Source organism: Prosopis cineraria, unplaced genomic scaffold (genome assembly GCF_029017545.1).
Source record: "Prosopis cineraria cultivar Desert tree isolate PC_DT_omini unplaced genomic scaffold, ASM2901754v1 PC2, whole genome shotgun sequence".
Lineage (NCBI taxonomy): Eukaryota > Viridiplantae > Streptophyta > Magnoliopsida > Fabales > Fabaceae > Prosopis > Prosopis cineraria.
Window position 1 is genome coordinate 42,685,342 of NW_026555333.1, and position 18,192 is coordinate 42,703,533.

Genomic DNA, 18,192 nt, shown 5'->3' on the forward strand with positions numbered 1-18,192 from the left:
CTAAAACAAAAGTAAACTAACAAACTATCAAAGTACGGTTCAATTGTTCCAGGTTAATTCTAAGCCTACCATCAGACACGTCCAGTTCAAAGCAATACAAAACGGTTTAACAAATCAAACCATGTTACTTTTGTATTTTGAGTGACCGTATGACCTTCACGGTCATAAATAAAACACTAGATTGAACTCCGGGTCACCATTTTGATTGCCGTACGTATCTTAATACTTAAAGCACTTGTTAAACTCGGGTCCGCACTGCCTGGGATTCCTCAAGATTCGCCATATCATCGCTCTTAGCCAAGGTTCACTGAATATTACCGTGATGAAGTAGACGAAAGAGAAAATAGCAAGTGGGATGGAAACATAGACAGCATAATAGGAGAAAGCCGCAAGCAAGCCACAGTAACTGAATGTGAGAAACAAAGTGAGCAATCGAAGCAGAAACAAGAATCCACGGTGGCCACGCAAACTGAGATCGAGAAGGACGATACACACCAGGAAGATTAAGGTGTTCATCACCAAGAAGCAGAAAGCCAAGAAAGCTGGACACTGATTTAGATTGCTTACCACGTCGGGTTGGCGATGGTCAGTATCGATCACAGCCTGCAAAATGCAAGACCAATCTATTTCACTGCCTTTCTTGAAGAACGTTGATGGAGGATTCAGCAATCCTTGATAGGTCAAAGTTATAATCAAGGTCGCCACCACCAGTATTGATTTCTCATATTTCTTGTTCCCTCCTGCTTCCTTCTTTTCGTTTTTAGGTGCTTCATGCTCGCCGCCCTTCACCTCCACGTTTAATCTTGTTTCCTCCTCCTGCATATGATGATCATTCTTCTCTCTCTCTAATATTGCCTGCAAACATTTGCACACATGTTAAAATGTAAGCGGAAGCTAGTGTAAGAAGTTTCACATCCAATAAAGTTATCAGCTTAATAATTATTATATAATAAAAGTGAAGAACCCGGAAAATCTTTTGGGAACCTGGAATCGTTTCTTTGCTGCCACAAGATCATGCATGGTCTTGCCGTAGTGGTCCTTGGCTCCGAGTAGTATTTGGGAATTCGGAAGCCTGTTGATCTTCTCCACTGTCAATTTGAAAGCTTCAAATCGGTTAGCCCTCGCTGCTAAATGAAGAACTGTCTCGCCTGTTGCTGTCAATTCTTGTAGATATTCAGGACAATGGCTGATCAGCTCTTCTATTACATCGACTCTACCTCTGAAAACTGCATAATGTAGTGGAGTCCAACCATCGTCGTCCTTCAGAAGGCACTGGTTCACTTCATCGTCAAGCTTCGCCTTCAAGAGCTCCTTCACTATCTCAACACGCTCTGCAACTGAAGCCATGTGCAACGGGACCAAACCTTTCTGGTTGGGTTGCGTGGCTAATGAAGGCATTTGAGTAACGATCTGCGTCACAAAATAAACTTTATCTGCTAGTGTTGCGACGTGAAGCGGTGATTCTGCAAATGGACTAAGCAAGCTTTCTTCAGTATGTTAGGATCATCCACCAATAGTTTGTTCAATGCGATAAAGTCTCCGGTTAAAGCAGCCTCCATTAACCTTTGATCCATAACTATGTGTGAATCGTGATCCTGAGTCCTATGCTTTGTTAAATTAACAACTTCAACTAGATGAGTCAATTTTCCCAATAGAGACTCCTATATATGTTTTTACATCCCAACAAAACTAAAAGGATTGCTTAAAGCAATTCTTGATGAGTTCTCACTAGGTTGATTGGCTGGTGAAGTGCAACTTAGTTAAGTCAACAACCAATAGTCAATGAGTTGATCAAAAAACAACTAATGGTCAATATTATGCAGCAGCATGCTAAAGCTATGTCCCAAAAAGTGGCATATATATATGGTAGTCTCATATATAACAATATTAAATGTACATGGGGAATGGCACTTTGGGACCAATGTTTTAATTTAATTAATTTCAATACAATTTAGACCAATAGTTCATAACAATTATTACTCAATACATTTTCTTCTTCTAAAATATTCCATGCATGTCAAAAACTGAAAGATCATCAATAATGAGTTATATGAAAGATAAGAGTATATATATGTCAAACTGCAAATACATTTCCTTCTAGAATACCCACATTTTAACTCATTTTTTAAATATATTATCATGGTTAAAACTATGCAAGAGAAAGCAAGATCATGTCAAGTTAAAAATCTAAAAATTCACCAATGGAGGTTGGGTACTAGTAAGAGAGGCTAGTCTCTCACAATGTGGTGCTAGGAAAGGTGTTCATATTTAGTATGTGACTGTATTTTGAATAGAATGGCCTCCAATATAAATATACTTGTTACCAACAAACCAAAAAAAAAAAAAAAAAGAAGCCAAAAGTTCATATGCAAACAGTGAGTCGTTAAAAATCCTTTCATGCTTGTTGTGACCTATAGGTGCTCGAACCCAAAAGCTATGTTTATTTACCTCATTTTTTGTCCTTTTTTTGACACTAGACACTAATTGATCGAATTTAGGGCTAGGCTCCAGACAATATTTTTCTTGGCGATTTTTTTAAAAAGTTTTACATTATCACAATGTATATCCAAACTCCAAAAAATAAAAAATAAATCTTCTCAAGTTTGACTTGCATAATGAAAATCTAAACTCTAAAGGATCAAATTCAAATGTTATAAAATCCAAATTGAATAATAAAAATCCAAGCTTTAAAGGGAAAATATAAATTATCTACAGTCCAAATTGGAAATAAAAATAAATCTTCCTTAATCCTCCTCATTTTTATTTTAAAGAAACAAAAGCTAAAATTTATTTTTTATTCTTTAGCTTATATAATATTTTATTTTAATTCTTTAATTTTATAAAGTATTTTTTATTCCTATAATTTTAACTATTAGCTTCAGCAAACAAAAATTTTTCACATTAAACTTTTAAATATTAACAAAAAATTCTTTAATATTGATATATTAAATTTAAATATTCAAAATAAGAATGATTGACCAAAAAATAATTATTTGAAACTAATGTGTTAAGGTTAAAGGATTGAAAAGATACTTTATAAAATTAAGGGGCTAAACTAAAATCTTATACAAAGTTAGAGGGCTCAAAATTATACTTCACCCAAAAACAAAATATTTGACCATTTAAAAATAGGGTTAGGTTAGCCAACTTGATAAACTTGTGGAAGGATGAAATTGCACTACATGTAAGTTTAAAATGTCATATGCTTTTGGGCAACTAATTGGGGAAAAAGAAATATTCTCTAACCCTTAATTATTTAACTAGAAATTTCTCCTTATTAGGGGTGTTCATGGGACAGGACAGAATCGGGACACTTCCATCCCGACAACTGATCAGAACTTAAATTTTGTCTTGTGTTCTGTCTCGTCCTGGAGGGAGTCGGGATGGGGCCAGGATGTCTTGAGTTATGGTAAACATAATTAATTTTGTGATTCAGTTATAAAAGATCTTTCAACATAAATCATATACTAAAAAGCAAATTATAAAGTGCACCATCCAAAATGCCACCAGCCTTAATCTATTTCTTTATATATGGAAAATATAGGAAATTAAATTTTGTAAAGTCATGGTAAACCTAATTAAATTTTGTAATTCAGTCATGTGAAAACACTACTAGAAAAATTGAATTTAGCGAGGGATGAATCCCTCGCTAAATACCATTTTTCACAGCTAAATTGCATTTTAGCTATGAATTTTGTCCCTCGCTAAATTTGTAGTTAAAAAAGGGCTCACTAAATTTAGCGAGGAATTGTATTTCCCTTACTAATTAGTGAGGGATTTAGTGAGGATTAAATCCCTCGCTAAAATTAGCTAGGGACTGAATCCCTCGCTAAATATGCTTATATTTAAAAATAATTATGCCACATCACCTGCCATGTGTGATGTCAACTTGTGACATGTCATCAACAACCTCATGCTTTGTCAACCACCATGTCACCTACCATCTTGTGCCTTATCACCCACTACATGCGCGACAACTCATGACATGTCATTGTCTACCTTGTGCTATGTCACTTGCTCCTTACCATATCATATATTCATCATGTTTATGCCAAAGCCAAGGTTTGAACCCTTAACCTCATACCTTCCAAGCTTTATGCTCTCCTTCTTTGCTAGTTGAACTGAAAGGCACCTACAAGCATTATATAATAAATTATATATATATATATATATATTATTTAACTACATAAATATATCAAATAATATATTATAAAAATACACACATATACATATTAAATCTTATTTTCAATTATTAATATGTTAAAAATATTTATATTTTATTTAAATTATTCTTTATATTATATTTTTAATAAAATATTATTTTATTAATGGAAAATCAACTTAAAATAAAGAAAATATTAAATAATTTTATTATTAATATTTTAGTTAATTTTTAAATTTAATTATTATTTTTAAATGAAAATAATTAAATGTATAATTAAAAGTCATTGTCAAAAGGTACTTTTTTTGTAGCAATTAGCTAGGGAAAGAATCCCTCACTAATTATTTTATTTTAGAGAGGGATTGACAGTCCTTCGCTATTTTCCTCGCTAATTCTCTTATTTTAGAGAGGGATTGACAGTCCCTCGCTAATTTCCTCGCTAATTTTAAGTCAAGCTACGAAATCAACATCCCTCGCTAATTTCCTCGCTAACTTGGTATTTTAGAGAGTAATAAATGATCCCTCGCTAATTTGCATTTTTTTAGTAGTAAAAGATCTTTCAACATAAATCATGTACTATAAAGCAAGTTATAAAGGGTACCAGCCAAATGGCAACAACCCTAAGGTCTAATTCCTCATGAAAATGCCATCAGGCATATAGCTTAACATGATGCCTCAAATTGATCACATAAATTATAAATGAAAATTTATTTTCTTTAAAGGTAATACCTCATTGCTAATGTAGATTGAAGTTTATGTGATGCCAGCTTCTTTGTCATATTTGTAACTCCCATTGTGGAGATGGTAATCAATTTATGCCCAATTTGCACATCCTAAAACACACATGCACCCCACACACACTATAGCTATTTTTGATGAAATGATTTCCTGAAATTTGGAAGGGGGTGGTATATGCATATAAATATAACCACCCTGTTTTTAAATCACATAATTTGCTAAACTAACAACATTCATTGAAAAGTTAAATCACTAAACTAACAACGTTCATTGAAAAGTTAAATCAAGTTTAAGAAAAACATTTCAATAACAGCATTCATAAGATAAACAATAACAATTCAGTAAATACAATTCAAGAAATATAAGTAACTTCAAGCTATAAATGCAACAAGTCAATAATAAACAAGCCAAGCCCCAAGTACAACTTCAAGTCATTAGCCTTCCTCTTCAATTGAGATATTTGAAGCTAATGACTCTTTTGAAAATAAAACAATAAACACAATATAGAAAATATTAAATATAGATAAATATAGAAATAAAATATATTAATATTATTAATATATTATAAAAAATGATATTACCTTGTACTACTTGTTCTGTATCATTAAAATTATTAGCATCAAGACCCTTTAATTTGTTGTTGATGGAGATAGCCAATTTTGGGCACAAATTAGTACCTCAACTATCCTTGGAGATAAGGAAATTTTAAAATCATCAATTACATGACCTCCTATGCTAAATGTAGATTTTGAAGACACAATGGAAACAAGCATGTAGCCATCACATCACATGAAATCAATGAAAGGACTTTGTATTTAGTAAAATTCAATTTTTACCATGTTAAAATTTCAAAATTTGGGTCAAGTGTTTCACCTAACTCATCTTGTAAACACTCCACCTCTCTGCATACTTATTTGCTTGAATTTGAGTTTGTTTGTGGGCAAAAACCTTCGGAATGAAGCTCTAGACCTTGAACTTAAGAAAGCTGTAATAACCTTGAAAATTTAAAATAATATTTAAATTTGTAATAGTAAATTTGATTGTATTTTTAAGACACCTTTCAGTAAGTGTACCAACTGGCCCAGTGGAAATTTTCTCTCGTCCTTACCTTTAGGTTCTTGGTTCGAATCTTTGTGTAGCTAGGGCAGACATTTTTTTTATTTAATCTGGCAAAATTACCATAATGCCCCTCTTTTAAAAAAACATTATCAGATTTTCCCATTCCTTTCCATTTTCTCGATCGCAGCAAAGAGAGTGAAGCAGAGAACTTCGAGAGACTTCTTTCTCCACCTCCTCCGTCTTTTAGTCCCTAGTCGATGCATATGTGTGGAGGACTTCAGCTCGTCGCCGCTGCAGTTCTTCAGAGGGTGTGCTAGATTTTTCTTCCTCCGCTTTTGTTCATGTCGCCCAATTCTTCATCTCCTTCTGCTTCATTTACGTCACCAGAATCTTCTTCTCGTTAGGTCTTCCTATTCTATCTTATTCATTCACGCCCTTATTGATCTGATGTAAAATGTACGTAGGTTCAAAATCTTTTTCTTCCTTCTCTACTCTTGCCATATTCATATCCTTTAGGGTTAATGGATATGAAATATAGTTCATCTACTTTGTTTAGCTGATATACGTGGTAGGAGAGGAGTAGGATTTTAGAGAAAACTAAGATTGGCAAGACAATATTTTATTTTTGGTAGGTTTTCCTATTATAATTTATATGTAGTTGACAAAGAGAAAGGAAGCATTTTTGTTTACTTTGAATGGATTTTTGATAAAGACACAGTTTGGGAAGCATAGAAATTTATATAAATGTTTTGGAATTATTGAGCAAGAAATTTGGGGAGTAAGAAACTTGACAATATAGTTTGTATATTAATGCCCACATGGTATTTGTTAAAATGCATAAAAGAGTTGGATTGAAGTAATCAAGTATATTAAGTGGATTAAGGACTGAAATTTAGGATTTAGGTGGTCCAATCTTTATGTTGATACTTAGGAAGGTACAAATATTGCTTGAAAAAACACACACACATGATTGAATCAGGACTGTCCTACTTGTTCTTTAAAGGACTCGAATCTAACTAGTCTCCACGATTCATGAGGAGGCTAGATTAGGGATACAATATCCTATGGTTGTTAAATTTGGGAGAAACCATGGCTCACAAGTGAGTGAGTTAATCTTGACCTAGTAGCTCCTCACAAGTGAAAGGTAAGGTTAGTTTGGGTTATGGACGTAGCCATTTAATAACTACCGGTACCATAGTGGAGGTAATAAGGTTGGAATTAATCATGCATTTAGTTTTGGCTACATGATTATTATTGTTGTGGTCCAGTGTATTTTAGGTGCCACATAGTTGTTAGTTTTGTGACCTTATAATGTGCAGAATTGATATCTATATGATGATATGTGTTTCATACTTGGACACTTAGTGTTATTGTTGTGGCTAATGCTATATTTGTCATACATGCATGATAATGTGTTTATTGCCATTTGCATATATTCTAATTAATATGCAACTGTATACATTAGGTGGACCTTGGTTATTGAGTGGTAAGACTACTCGTCCTTCATTCTTCAATATTTTTTAAGGATTCTTAGTAAATCCTATTAGTAGGCCTCTTAGACTTACTTTGATGTGTATTTAATGTTCTTAATTTTTCAACTAGGACTCATATCATTATTTTGAGCTCCTTGCATTATCATTGTAAAAATTCTATGTTTTTTGTGCCCTAAATGAGTGGGTTGTGCTTGTAAACTTAAATAGAGTGAAAATACTTGTGCAAGTAATGTAAAGTATATTTTGGGATGAAAATTGATGATTTGTGCAACTTGTCCTCCCCCTTGTGTTTATGTGATTTTAGGGGTTGAGTGGTGAAATTATGATATGTGTGTATTTGAATGGGTGTGGTATGCTGTACGAGTCCTAAATGGTCAATTAAGTGTGGTCTAAGAGTTGGTGTAGGCTTTTAGAACACGTGTGTGAGTTTGGATATCCTAGTTGTGAGTTTTTGTAAAAAAAGAGTAAAAATGGGTTTGGATGTTTAAATTTTGATAGAAAATAAATATTCTTATAAAATTTATAATATCATCTAGAGTTAGGAGAAAGCTATATGTAGACACCAAGATAACCTTAATTAGATGTTGGATGGAGATTTGAGATGTGTTAGAAGTTCATTCCTTATGTTGTTATTTGACAGCAAAAATTTATTGTCAAAGCTCATGTAATCTGCCATGGCACATGGCATAAAGACATGCATGTCGCAACACATGATTGCTTAGCTATGGCGCATGTGCTATTTTCTACACTATTTCATTGTTTTCAGTTTTTATGCAAATGCTTTGATTTTTCTTAATTTCCATGCTTCCATAAATGCTTTAATCTCTGATTTGAATATATAAAAAGTGTATGGGAATATTTTAACTGTTGAAATTATAAGAATTTATCAATTTTAAATTGTAAATTGAAAATTGAAAAAATGTGTTTATCCCAATTGTGTAATTGTGAAAATTTGATAATTCCTCATTGGGTTGATCCTTGATTACCTTGGTTTTAAGATCAGCGGTGATTAGAGTAAGGGGAGTATAACTTGGAAAGGCCAACCTTACAAGAAGACCCTTATGATTATGTGCATGGCTACTTAAGGATAAATGCTTATACTGAGTGTTATTCCCTTGATGTGAATCCAATTAATGGAATGGAATTGTGGAAAGCAACAAATAAGGAGGAGATGGACCCTCCTTCCTATCATAGAAGACTAGGAAGGCCTCCAAAAATAAGAAGAGCACTGATGATGAGCCATCACAACCTAATAAAGTTCAGAGGACAAACATACAACTTTGTTATGCTTCTTGTAGAAACTATGGTCATAATAGAAGAACATGTGCTATTGGAAGGAGTTCACAGCAAGAATCTGTTAACATGACATCACCATCACAGCCCCAACAATAAAAGATCAAGATGGTGATGAAGTGAAAGCTTTTATGTGATTTTTTTTTTTTGGATTTTTGGATGTATTTAGAACCTTGTTTTAGGTATATGGAACCTTTACTGTATATTTTTAATATATTAGGATATGTTTTGAACCTGTCATGATGTATTTTGAAATCTATTATATATGATGTGTTTTAATCCTTGTCATCATGTTTATTCATCTATAATTGACAGCGTTACTGCACATTCAAGTTAACAGCATTATAACACATTCAAGTTGACGGCATTATACTCATCAAAAAAATGGTCATTCATTATATTTGTCTTTGCCCAAATAGGCATTACAATAGCATCAAAATCTACTTTTCATACTATATCTAAATAGGCATTACACACTTTCATATATAAAGCTACATATTATTACCTAAATACAATTATAAAAAATAGTATGCCCACAAACAGACCCACTTTCATAATATAATGCATCTTTATTCTTCCCTTGAAGCCTTGTATTGTCTTCTTCCCCCCCCCCCCGAAATTCTATTCTCTTCCATCATCATGCGTTCCTTTATAGTCCTCTTCCCTTTCTCTAAAATTATTGGGAAGGCATGTCAGAGAAAGGAAGCTTCTCTTATGACTCTGTTTCTAGTTACGTATCCTGCAAATAAAAATCAGGAAGTAGCTGAAATCAAAATTAAATCAGAAGCTAGCCAACAAATGATTCAAGAGAATAAGATAAGATCAATTCGAAGCATAAATGGTAGGGTATATTCAACATTTGAAGAGTTTTTCCCCCTGGTCTAATTCTTGTTAAGACCGATTCTTGAATTGCCTAAGTAGAGAGCATGATTTAGGGAGACAAGCTTTGCATCTGAATATTAGGCAATCATGATTATTCTTGAATTGCCTAAGTAGAAAGCATGGCTTAGGGAGACTGATTATCATACCTTGTAATTTCTACATGAAAGAAACCCCTTTCCAGCATCTATATCCTCATTCCTGTCCAAAAAAAAGGGAAGCACTTTTAAACACCCACATCTGCACAACTCAAAGAAAGAGAAGAAGAGAAGCAAGTTTAAACCCATAACTCCGTGGCTTAGACAAAGATCTATGAGGAAGAAGAGGACAGCGACGGAGAAGCAATTTTTAATAACCCAGAAGAAGTAAGTGACTTCAAAGATGCAAGGACGGACTTCAAAGAGGGTGATAGACTTCGAAGAGGGCGACGATTCGGACAATCTGGAAGCCTTTTGATTTGCTTGTTTGACATTCACGTTATCTTCTTATTTTATCGCCTGGAAATCCCTCATTTACTCCTGCTCTTTTTTCTTTTTCTTTTTTCTAATGTTTTTCCCCTGCTGATTCACTATATGAATGGATTGATGATTCATTTTGTTTTTGCCATGTAAGATGGTTAAATGATGACTCAAACCTAAGCTATGGATAACAAGGACAAAAATACAAATGGTGCAAATATTAGGAATTGAGTTTTAAATGAGTCAAAAGTTTAGAGATTGAGTTGCACCAAGTCATACTTCAGGACTAAGTTTTAAGTGAGTTAAAATTACAAGGACCAAAAGAATAACTTTTTCTAAAATTAATATTATCTTGTTAAATTGTAACTTATTTTCTCAATTTTAAAATTATGAACATATTAATTACATGCATTTTAAGTTCATATTTTTGAAAAATAAATCTTACAAGATGCTCTGAATTGAAGTTGGGTCCTTGAAAAGTTTTTAAAGTTCAAAACATGTACTTTTTGTTTATATATGCGTTTTTTTTTTATAAAAGAGAAATTATATTAACAAATAAAACATAAATGCAAAAGTAAAGGTTCAAAACTTAACAATAAAAGCAGAAGTAGAAAAACATAGATTGTGGTTAGTATAACTATGACCACACTTCTGGATAGAAAAATGAGTAAAATACTAGAGCATCTGCTTTATGTCTTGATAAATAATATTGTGACCTAAAGGAGGAAATAAATTTCCTTTGTTGAGCTTTAGTACAAAGTCACCAAGCAGGATAGAGGAATCTCGATGATTTTGCCCGAAGCTATAGATCCAAAGGAGTACACTTTGAAGATAGACTACCATGAAGATGTCAGGCACTATCAAATCAGATCCATGAAGGATGAGATGCTGAAGTTCTGTACTATTCAAGGAAATGTTCATTGAATAGTAAGGTTTCTTTATTTTCTTAAACTTACATATGTGAATTTCCCAATATGACAATTGATGTAATGATGTTCTTATGATCTTATCATTTTCCAAACTTTATATTCTATATATGATGACTTGAAAGATATAATCCATTAGCATGTTTTAAATTACAAGTAGATCTAATGAAGAGAAGATCTTGCTTAAAATTTGAAATGAAAGATTCAGCTATTCTTTTCATATTTTGATGAAGGGAAAGATTCCTAAATAGCTAAATTTTAAGAAGTAAGAGGAAAATATTTACTAACAACTTTGTTTCTTGGTTTTGATACAAAAATAGTTAAAACTTGCAAAATCCATTGAGAGAAACCAATCTCTAAAATGGATATAGATCTAATAGATAGAACTCCAAAACAAATAGCCTTAATGATTGGACATTCACAAAAGAGATGACTTATGATTTCTTGGGTGTCATAGCCAAAAACAAAGTGCAGAGAGCAATTTAAATGATGAGTATTTAAAACATCAATTATAGAAAAGGCCATGTGAATTAGCTTCCAAATGAAAAGCAGAGTCTTTTGAGGAAGGTGCAATTTGTAAAGAAAATCCCAAATATATTCATTCACATAAGGGCTAGTTGTTGTAATGAGTGCCAGCTTAGTGAAACCCTATTTAGCATAATAATGTCCTATACCCTATATGAGTTTATTATTTTCATCAGTGAATGATATTAGAGTGCTAAGTATGGACTTAATAGTTGCTTCATCATTTAAAGCTTTGATAGTAGAACTATTCCAACAAAAAGCAGTCCAAGAATTGGGATTTTTAATAGTAAGATTAGGTGCCTTGTGAGCATTAGACCTTTAAAAGATTTAGTTGAATAGATTTCCACCAATGAGTATGAGTAAGATAGATGTCTTCTTCATTACTAACCTTCTATTGGAGATGTTTTTTGATGGTGCTCTCAGCCTTGTAGATTGCTTTCCAATACCATAAAGCATTATACAATAATTTGAAACAAGACACATTAGTATTTGAGCAATACTTGAGTTTTAAAGTATTACCAAGAAGAGAATTCTCCTTTTGCTATCATCACCTACCAAATTTGTTTAGCTAAAAGAGTAGTATTCACAAGACTGGCTTTCCTTAAATCGAGGCCTCCTGATTTTCCTGGGCAAAAAAGAATATCCAGTTTGGCGAGATGAATATTTTTCTTTTGATCAAAAATTCCCCAAAAAAATCAGTTAACTTTGAATCAATATGATTGCATAACCATTGGGAAAGGTTAATACAAGAAAGTGTATATATATTTGAAGCAGTAAGCACATATTTGATCAAATTAAGTCTTGATACTTGAGATAAAAGCTTAACCTTCCAAGATGCTATTCTCTTGTCAACATTGGTCATTACCTATTAAAAATTCCCTCTTTATCATTTTTAGCATCTATCCATGTGCCTAAATATTTTTTAAAAGAGTCTGTACATTGAATGCCAAGAAAAGATGAAAGATCTTGCTATTCTTGAGGTTGAATATTTGGACTCAAGATAAGAAATGATTTTTGGATGTTTATTTCTTGTGCTAACCAAGATCAAAATGAACTCATTGCTTCTTTAACAACCCTAATGTCTTCTCTTGTATATTCAAAGAATATGGTAGAATCATCGGCATAGAGGAGATGAGAGACAAAATAAGAATTTTGATAAATTTTAATCCCCTTGAATAAACATTGTTGCTCTTGTGGATGAGAAGGCATGACAAAATATTTGCAGCCAAAATAAATAGATAAGGAAAAAGAGGGTCCCCTTGCCTAATACCATTATTGGGAGAAATTGGTTTAGTGATTTTGCCATGAAAAAGAATATGATATTCAACAGAGGCAAAAAAATGAAGAACCAAGTTTACCCATTTAGGTGGAAAGTTCATCCTTTTAAGTACAACTTCTAAGAAACTCTAAGATAATTTATCGAAAGCTTTAGAGAAATCAAGCTTTAAAACACCCAATTTTTTCCTCTTGCCCTTAATGAAATGAATTTGATGAACAAGGTCTGCAACTACCAGAATGCTATTAGTGATTAGCCTATTAGGTACATAGGCACATTGAAAAGGAAAAATTGAAGAAGGAAGAATGCTTTTTAGTCTTGATCAAAATTTTAGAAATGATCTTGTAAGAAATATTACGAAGATTGATTGGCCCTAAGTCTTTGAAAGACTTTAGGGTTTCTCCCTTCAGAATAAGGGTGATGAGAGTTTTGTTTAGGGATTTTAAAAGATGTTCAAATTCCCATAAATAAGAGACCATAGAGAAGATGTCTTCAGCTACAATATCCCAGAATTTTTGAAAAAAAAAAGTGAGCATTAAAACCATCCATGCCAAAAGAAATATCTTCAAGAAATCTAAAAACTGCTTCTTTGACTTCCTTTAGAGTGATAAGAGCTATAAGAAAACGTTGATCAGACTCTGTCACTTCTAGTATTGAAAACTTATTTAACTCAGAGATTAGAGTTTCTTGATTAACTCTTTGAGAACATAAGTAAATATTATTGAAATTCTCCCAAGTAGCAGTCTTAAGATCTTCTTGATCATCAATCCATTCCCCAGATTCTATTCTCAAGCAATGAATAAAATTTTGAGCTCTCTTATGATTGACAATCATGTGAAAAAGTTTTATGTTTTATTTTCCCTCTACTTTCCATTTAATCTTAGTTCTTTACGCCCAAAAACTATGTTAATTAGCAATCATAGAAAAATTCTTAAGAATGTTTGAGATCATAGAACTTACTCAAGAGGCTGTCATCAATGTGGGGCTAAGCATCCAAAATAATAGAAAGTTGTTGAATATCCTTTTCTAGTATGCTAATATTAGAGTTGAGATTACCAACCTTAGAAGAGCTCCAAGAGTAAAGCCTAGTTAGGGCTTTAGATAACTTACTGTGGAATTTGAAATTGGGAGAACCTTTGATTGGGGTTTTCCAAAAATTAGTAACAACATCTTTACACTCAGCAAAGTTGAACTAGTAATTTTCAAATTTCCTCAACCTTTGATTAGATAAGATGTCTATTGAAGTTGAGAAAAAAAAATGGGGCTATGATCTGGATCAACCTCGTCGAATTCAAGATATTAATTCTGGGAAAATCTTGCATCCAACTATCATTATAGAAAGCCCTATCTAGCTTCTCAAGAGTAAGTTGTAATCCCTTTGTATTATTGGACCATGTGAATTTTGGTCCATGCTGCTTAATATCTATTAAATTACCCAAATTAAGACACTCTTTGAAAGAGAAGGATGAGGATGATCCTTTGCCTTATGAGTACATATCTAAGAAAGAGAGAATCTAGCTAAAATCCCCTATAAGTAACCATGGTGAACAAATGTTCTTGGCAGTGTTAAAAATCCAATTCCACAAAATGTGCCTAATTTGTGCCTTAGGTGGGTCATATGCAAAAGAAATATAGCACAAGGAGCCAGAGGATATGTTAATTATGTAGTCACAATACAAAGGAGTGCAATTCAAAATTTCAAGATCAAGAAGATTTTTCCAAGCAATAATTGTACCTCCACCTTTGTTTATAGCATTGGTACCAGCATAACTATCAAAAACCCACAACTTCTAATCTAGTAAAAGCTAGAGAGCATGCAATTTTAGTTTCCTGTAGATAAATTATATCAGGATGAAATTTCTGGATGAGTCTTTTTAGCCTTTGAAGTGCTGTGACTTTTTTGAGTCCACAACAGTTCCAAGTTAAGAACTTCATGGCTTCCTGTGAAGCTTTAGTGAGGTTGCTTCCCTAACCCTTTCGATAGAAGATTGAGGTAAATATGATATTAAATCAATCTATTTTCTTTTACCCAGCTGAATTGGGTATGATGGTTTCTTCCTTTTAGGATCACTAGTAATAAAGTCATCACAATCAAAATATCTAAGTCGTCTTGTATTGACTCTACAAACCATGTCATTGAACAAGACAAACTATACTTTCCTGATGAGAGATCGTGCAATTTTTTAGTATAACTTTTTTCTTTAAAGAAGTTCCCGTAGTTGAATCGTTAACATTTTGAATAGGATCTTCCAATTTATATATAATAAAAACAAAACCAAACTCTCTTCTTTTCTCTTTTTTTTCTTAATAAAATTTAAACTTTTTATCTTCAAAAAATTGATATTTGGTATTTAAAAATTAAATTATATAGTTAAAAATTAATTCTGATTAAATTATCCAAACATCTTAATTCTGTTAAAATTAATTTTAGAAAAACAGTATCCAAACACATTGCGTTATAACATAATCAATTATGATTAAAATCTATCACTTAATCAATTAATTTCATGATCTATTATATCCAACTGAAATCCAAATGGGCACCTATACTATTTTGGTAGAAGGATCCTAATATTGCGTTTGTCCTTCTAATGTCTTCATGATTATAAGCCCTTTTGATGTGTTCGCCATTCCTGAGCATTTTTTATTAGGAAAATCATAATCAAGGACCCTTGGAGACAATTACATTGCAGGATCAAGGGACATAAATGTAATTAAAATTTATTGTAAAAAGACAAAACTATCCTTGATGTATTTTTGTTGTGACAAGAAAATTGATTATTATTAAAATAGGAATAAGACTCATTTTTTTCTCCAAATGAAGACTTGTTTACCAGATTATAATAATTCTTCTACCAAATTAATATTTTATAGTTGTTAATAAAGGAATTGATTATCGTTAGAATGAAAATAGGACTTATTTTCTTCCTCAAATGGAGACTTATTCACTAATTAAATCACAACACTTGTTTCTCCCTACTACAAAGTTAATTTGTTGGAGTTATTGATAAATGAGTTGGTTGTTGTAAGAATGGAAACGGGACTTATTTTTTTCTCGAATGGGGATTTGTTAACCAATCACAACACTTGTTCTTCTCCATTACTAAGTTAATTTTTTAGAGTTATTCATAAGAGAAATTATTGTTATTAAAATGTGAATGGGATTTTTTTTTCCAAATAGGGAGTTGTTGTTAAACAAGTATATAATATACACATCAAGGATTTTTTTTATATTTTCATAACAAAAGTAGGTATTTAGGTCTTACATATCAGTAATATTAAAATTATTTGGTCCACATAATTAATTATCTACAAGTATAATATCCTCCTCCTTTTAAGCTATGATTAACTCCAAATCTCAAGTAATAAAGAGATTGGATTGAGATAGTTAACATAATACCAAATTACCAATAGGTGAAAAAGTTAGGATCCCAAGTTTATAAAACTAAAACCATTTTTAAAGTTTTTAAAATAGATAAATTAGAGTTCATAAATATGCAGAAGCATGGGATCATTTGAAACATGAGTTAATTGCTAAAGAATTTGAAAACAAGATAATTCCCTAAAATTTTAGGGCGTGCGTCGTGGCTAATTGAACATGCACTGTGGTGTGTTTGCCTCTGTGCCCTGCGCCATGGCTCGTGGCACCATGTACCATGACGCATTTGCACAATTTTTTACAATAACTTCTAGTGTCAATTTGATAGCTATTGGGGCAACTTTTAATGCACCCTAATTCTCCGTCCGATGTCCGATTGACGCGAACTAAGTGTCTATGAAAAACTTTTCTCAAGCTCTAACTAATGGCTTTAGTTTAATAATCAAATTAGTACTCAATCAAAATTTGAACATTCTTTTTAAAACTTACACTTTTTCCAACAATTTTCCCAAATTAAGCGTCCAATTCATTTATCAAAAGCCAATAGCCATTAACACCAATTTGACCACATGTAAAATATCAAAACTAACTCGCGTAATGCACCATATTATATTAAACACTTATAGATCACAATTTCACTATTCAACCCCTTAATTTCAAAAACATAGAAGGGGGAGTTCCAGTCATTTTTCATTAAACATTTCATAATCAACACACATCTGCCTAACTCTCACTTGTATTAGTATTTTAAGCCAATCACATATCTCATACTTTACAAACTCACTCCCTAAGGCCCAAAATACACTCACAATCCACAAATGCATAATGCAAGTAAGAACAAAAGAAATGGACTAATCCTACTTGGCAATTTAAATTGTCAACTATACATAAAGGCTCAAAATAAAGAGGCCTACTAAAATAAGATCGCAGTCCTAAGTCTCTAGTTGCTTTGCTCTGTCTGATCCTCCTAAGCTATTCCCTGTAATATTGAAGAAAATGAGGTGAGTACAACCACTTAGTAACCAAGGTTCAACTAACTTACACTAATGCGTGTCAATTAATTTAAATGTAAGTAGCAAATACAACCAATTCTTCCAAATCATGTAAAACACTCAAGAGCATAAATTTCCTTTTCCAAGTGTAATAGCACATACTTGTGAAATAATGTTTTTTAACGATTTTTATTTAGAAAAGAGTTTGTCACACAATTAAATGGCATATACTCAAAAGAGATTAGAACTCAATTCATGATTCGCGTCATTAAGATCACAATACAGACAGCCATGTGCTCTTTCTCACTATATGCATGATCACACCTCATTTATATCCTCTTTATTTCTCTGACATGAAATCATGAGATATGTAATGACCGTAAAATTAAAATTAAATAAATTAATCTCCTAATTCATATTTTATTTAATTGCTTTAACTCTATAGTAAGTGAAGAGTGGTAATTTATTAGAATTTATACCAGTAATTTTTTTAAAGGTCCAGAGTTTAAAAAAAAAGTTTGATTTTATTTTGTTTTAAATTATAAAAAATTTGTGTCCTGTCTTGAAATTTTCGTTGTGTCCGTTTTTGTAACTTTTCCTGTGCTCTTTTTTGCAGTTTCTCCAATTATCTTTATGTTTAGATTTTTATTTCTCTCTTTGGTGTGTAAAAACAGAGCGTTGCATTTCTCTTTCTTCTTAATTGACATTTTCCTTCTCCTCCATCGTCGAATGCTCCAGAACCTAGGTAGAGAGAACCTTCGATCCACCTTCATCTGCTACTCGCCTTTTCCATTCTGATTCAATTGTCGGCGTTCATCATGAGTTCACCCTTGTTTGTCCTCTGTTTATCTGCATCGCTGGCTATTGTTCTCTCTTGTTGCTTTGTGTGTGATAGTTCCTCCTTCTTTTAGCTTCACATGGTCAGTCTCTTCTCCATACTCCTTCTCTATTCTGTGGTGCTTGGTTGGGATGAGGAGTTTCGAACCTTCCTCTAGCTAGCTCTATGTGCATG

At 32.4% G+C, this 18,192-nt stretch overlaps 1 protein-coding gene across 1 annotated transcript; it reads right to left on the reverse strand.

The window, feature by feature from the left end:
- Positions 1–219: 219 nt before the first annotated feature.
- On the reverse strand, positions 220–10,096 carry LOC129302779 (uncharacterized). The gene is made up of 4 exons (XM_054941663.1): positions 9,981–10,096; positions 9,774–9,825; positions 985–1,410; positions 220–855 (listed from the first exon to the last, which is right to left on the reverse strand). Exons 1-4 carry the CDS (start codon positions 10,094–10,096, stop codon positions 220–222), a joined length of 1,230 nt encoding a protein of 409 aa, XP_054797638.1.
- Between the last annotated feature and the right edge of the window lie 8,096 nt (positions 10,097–18,192).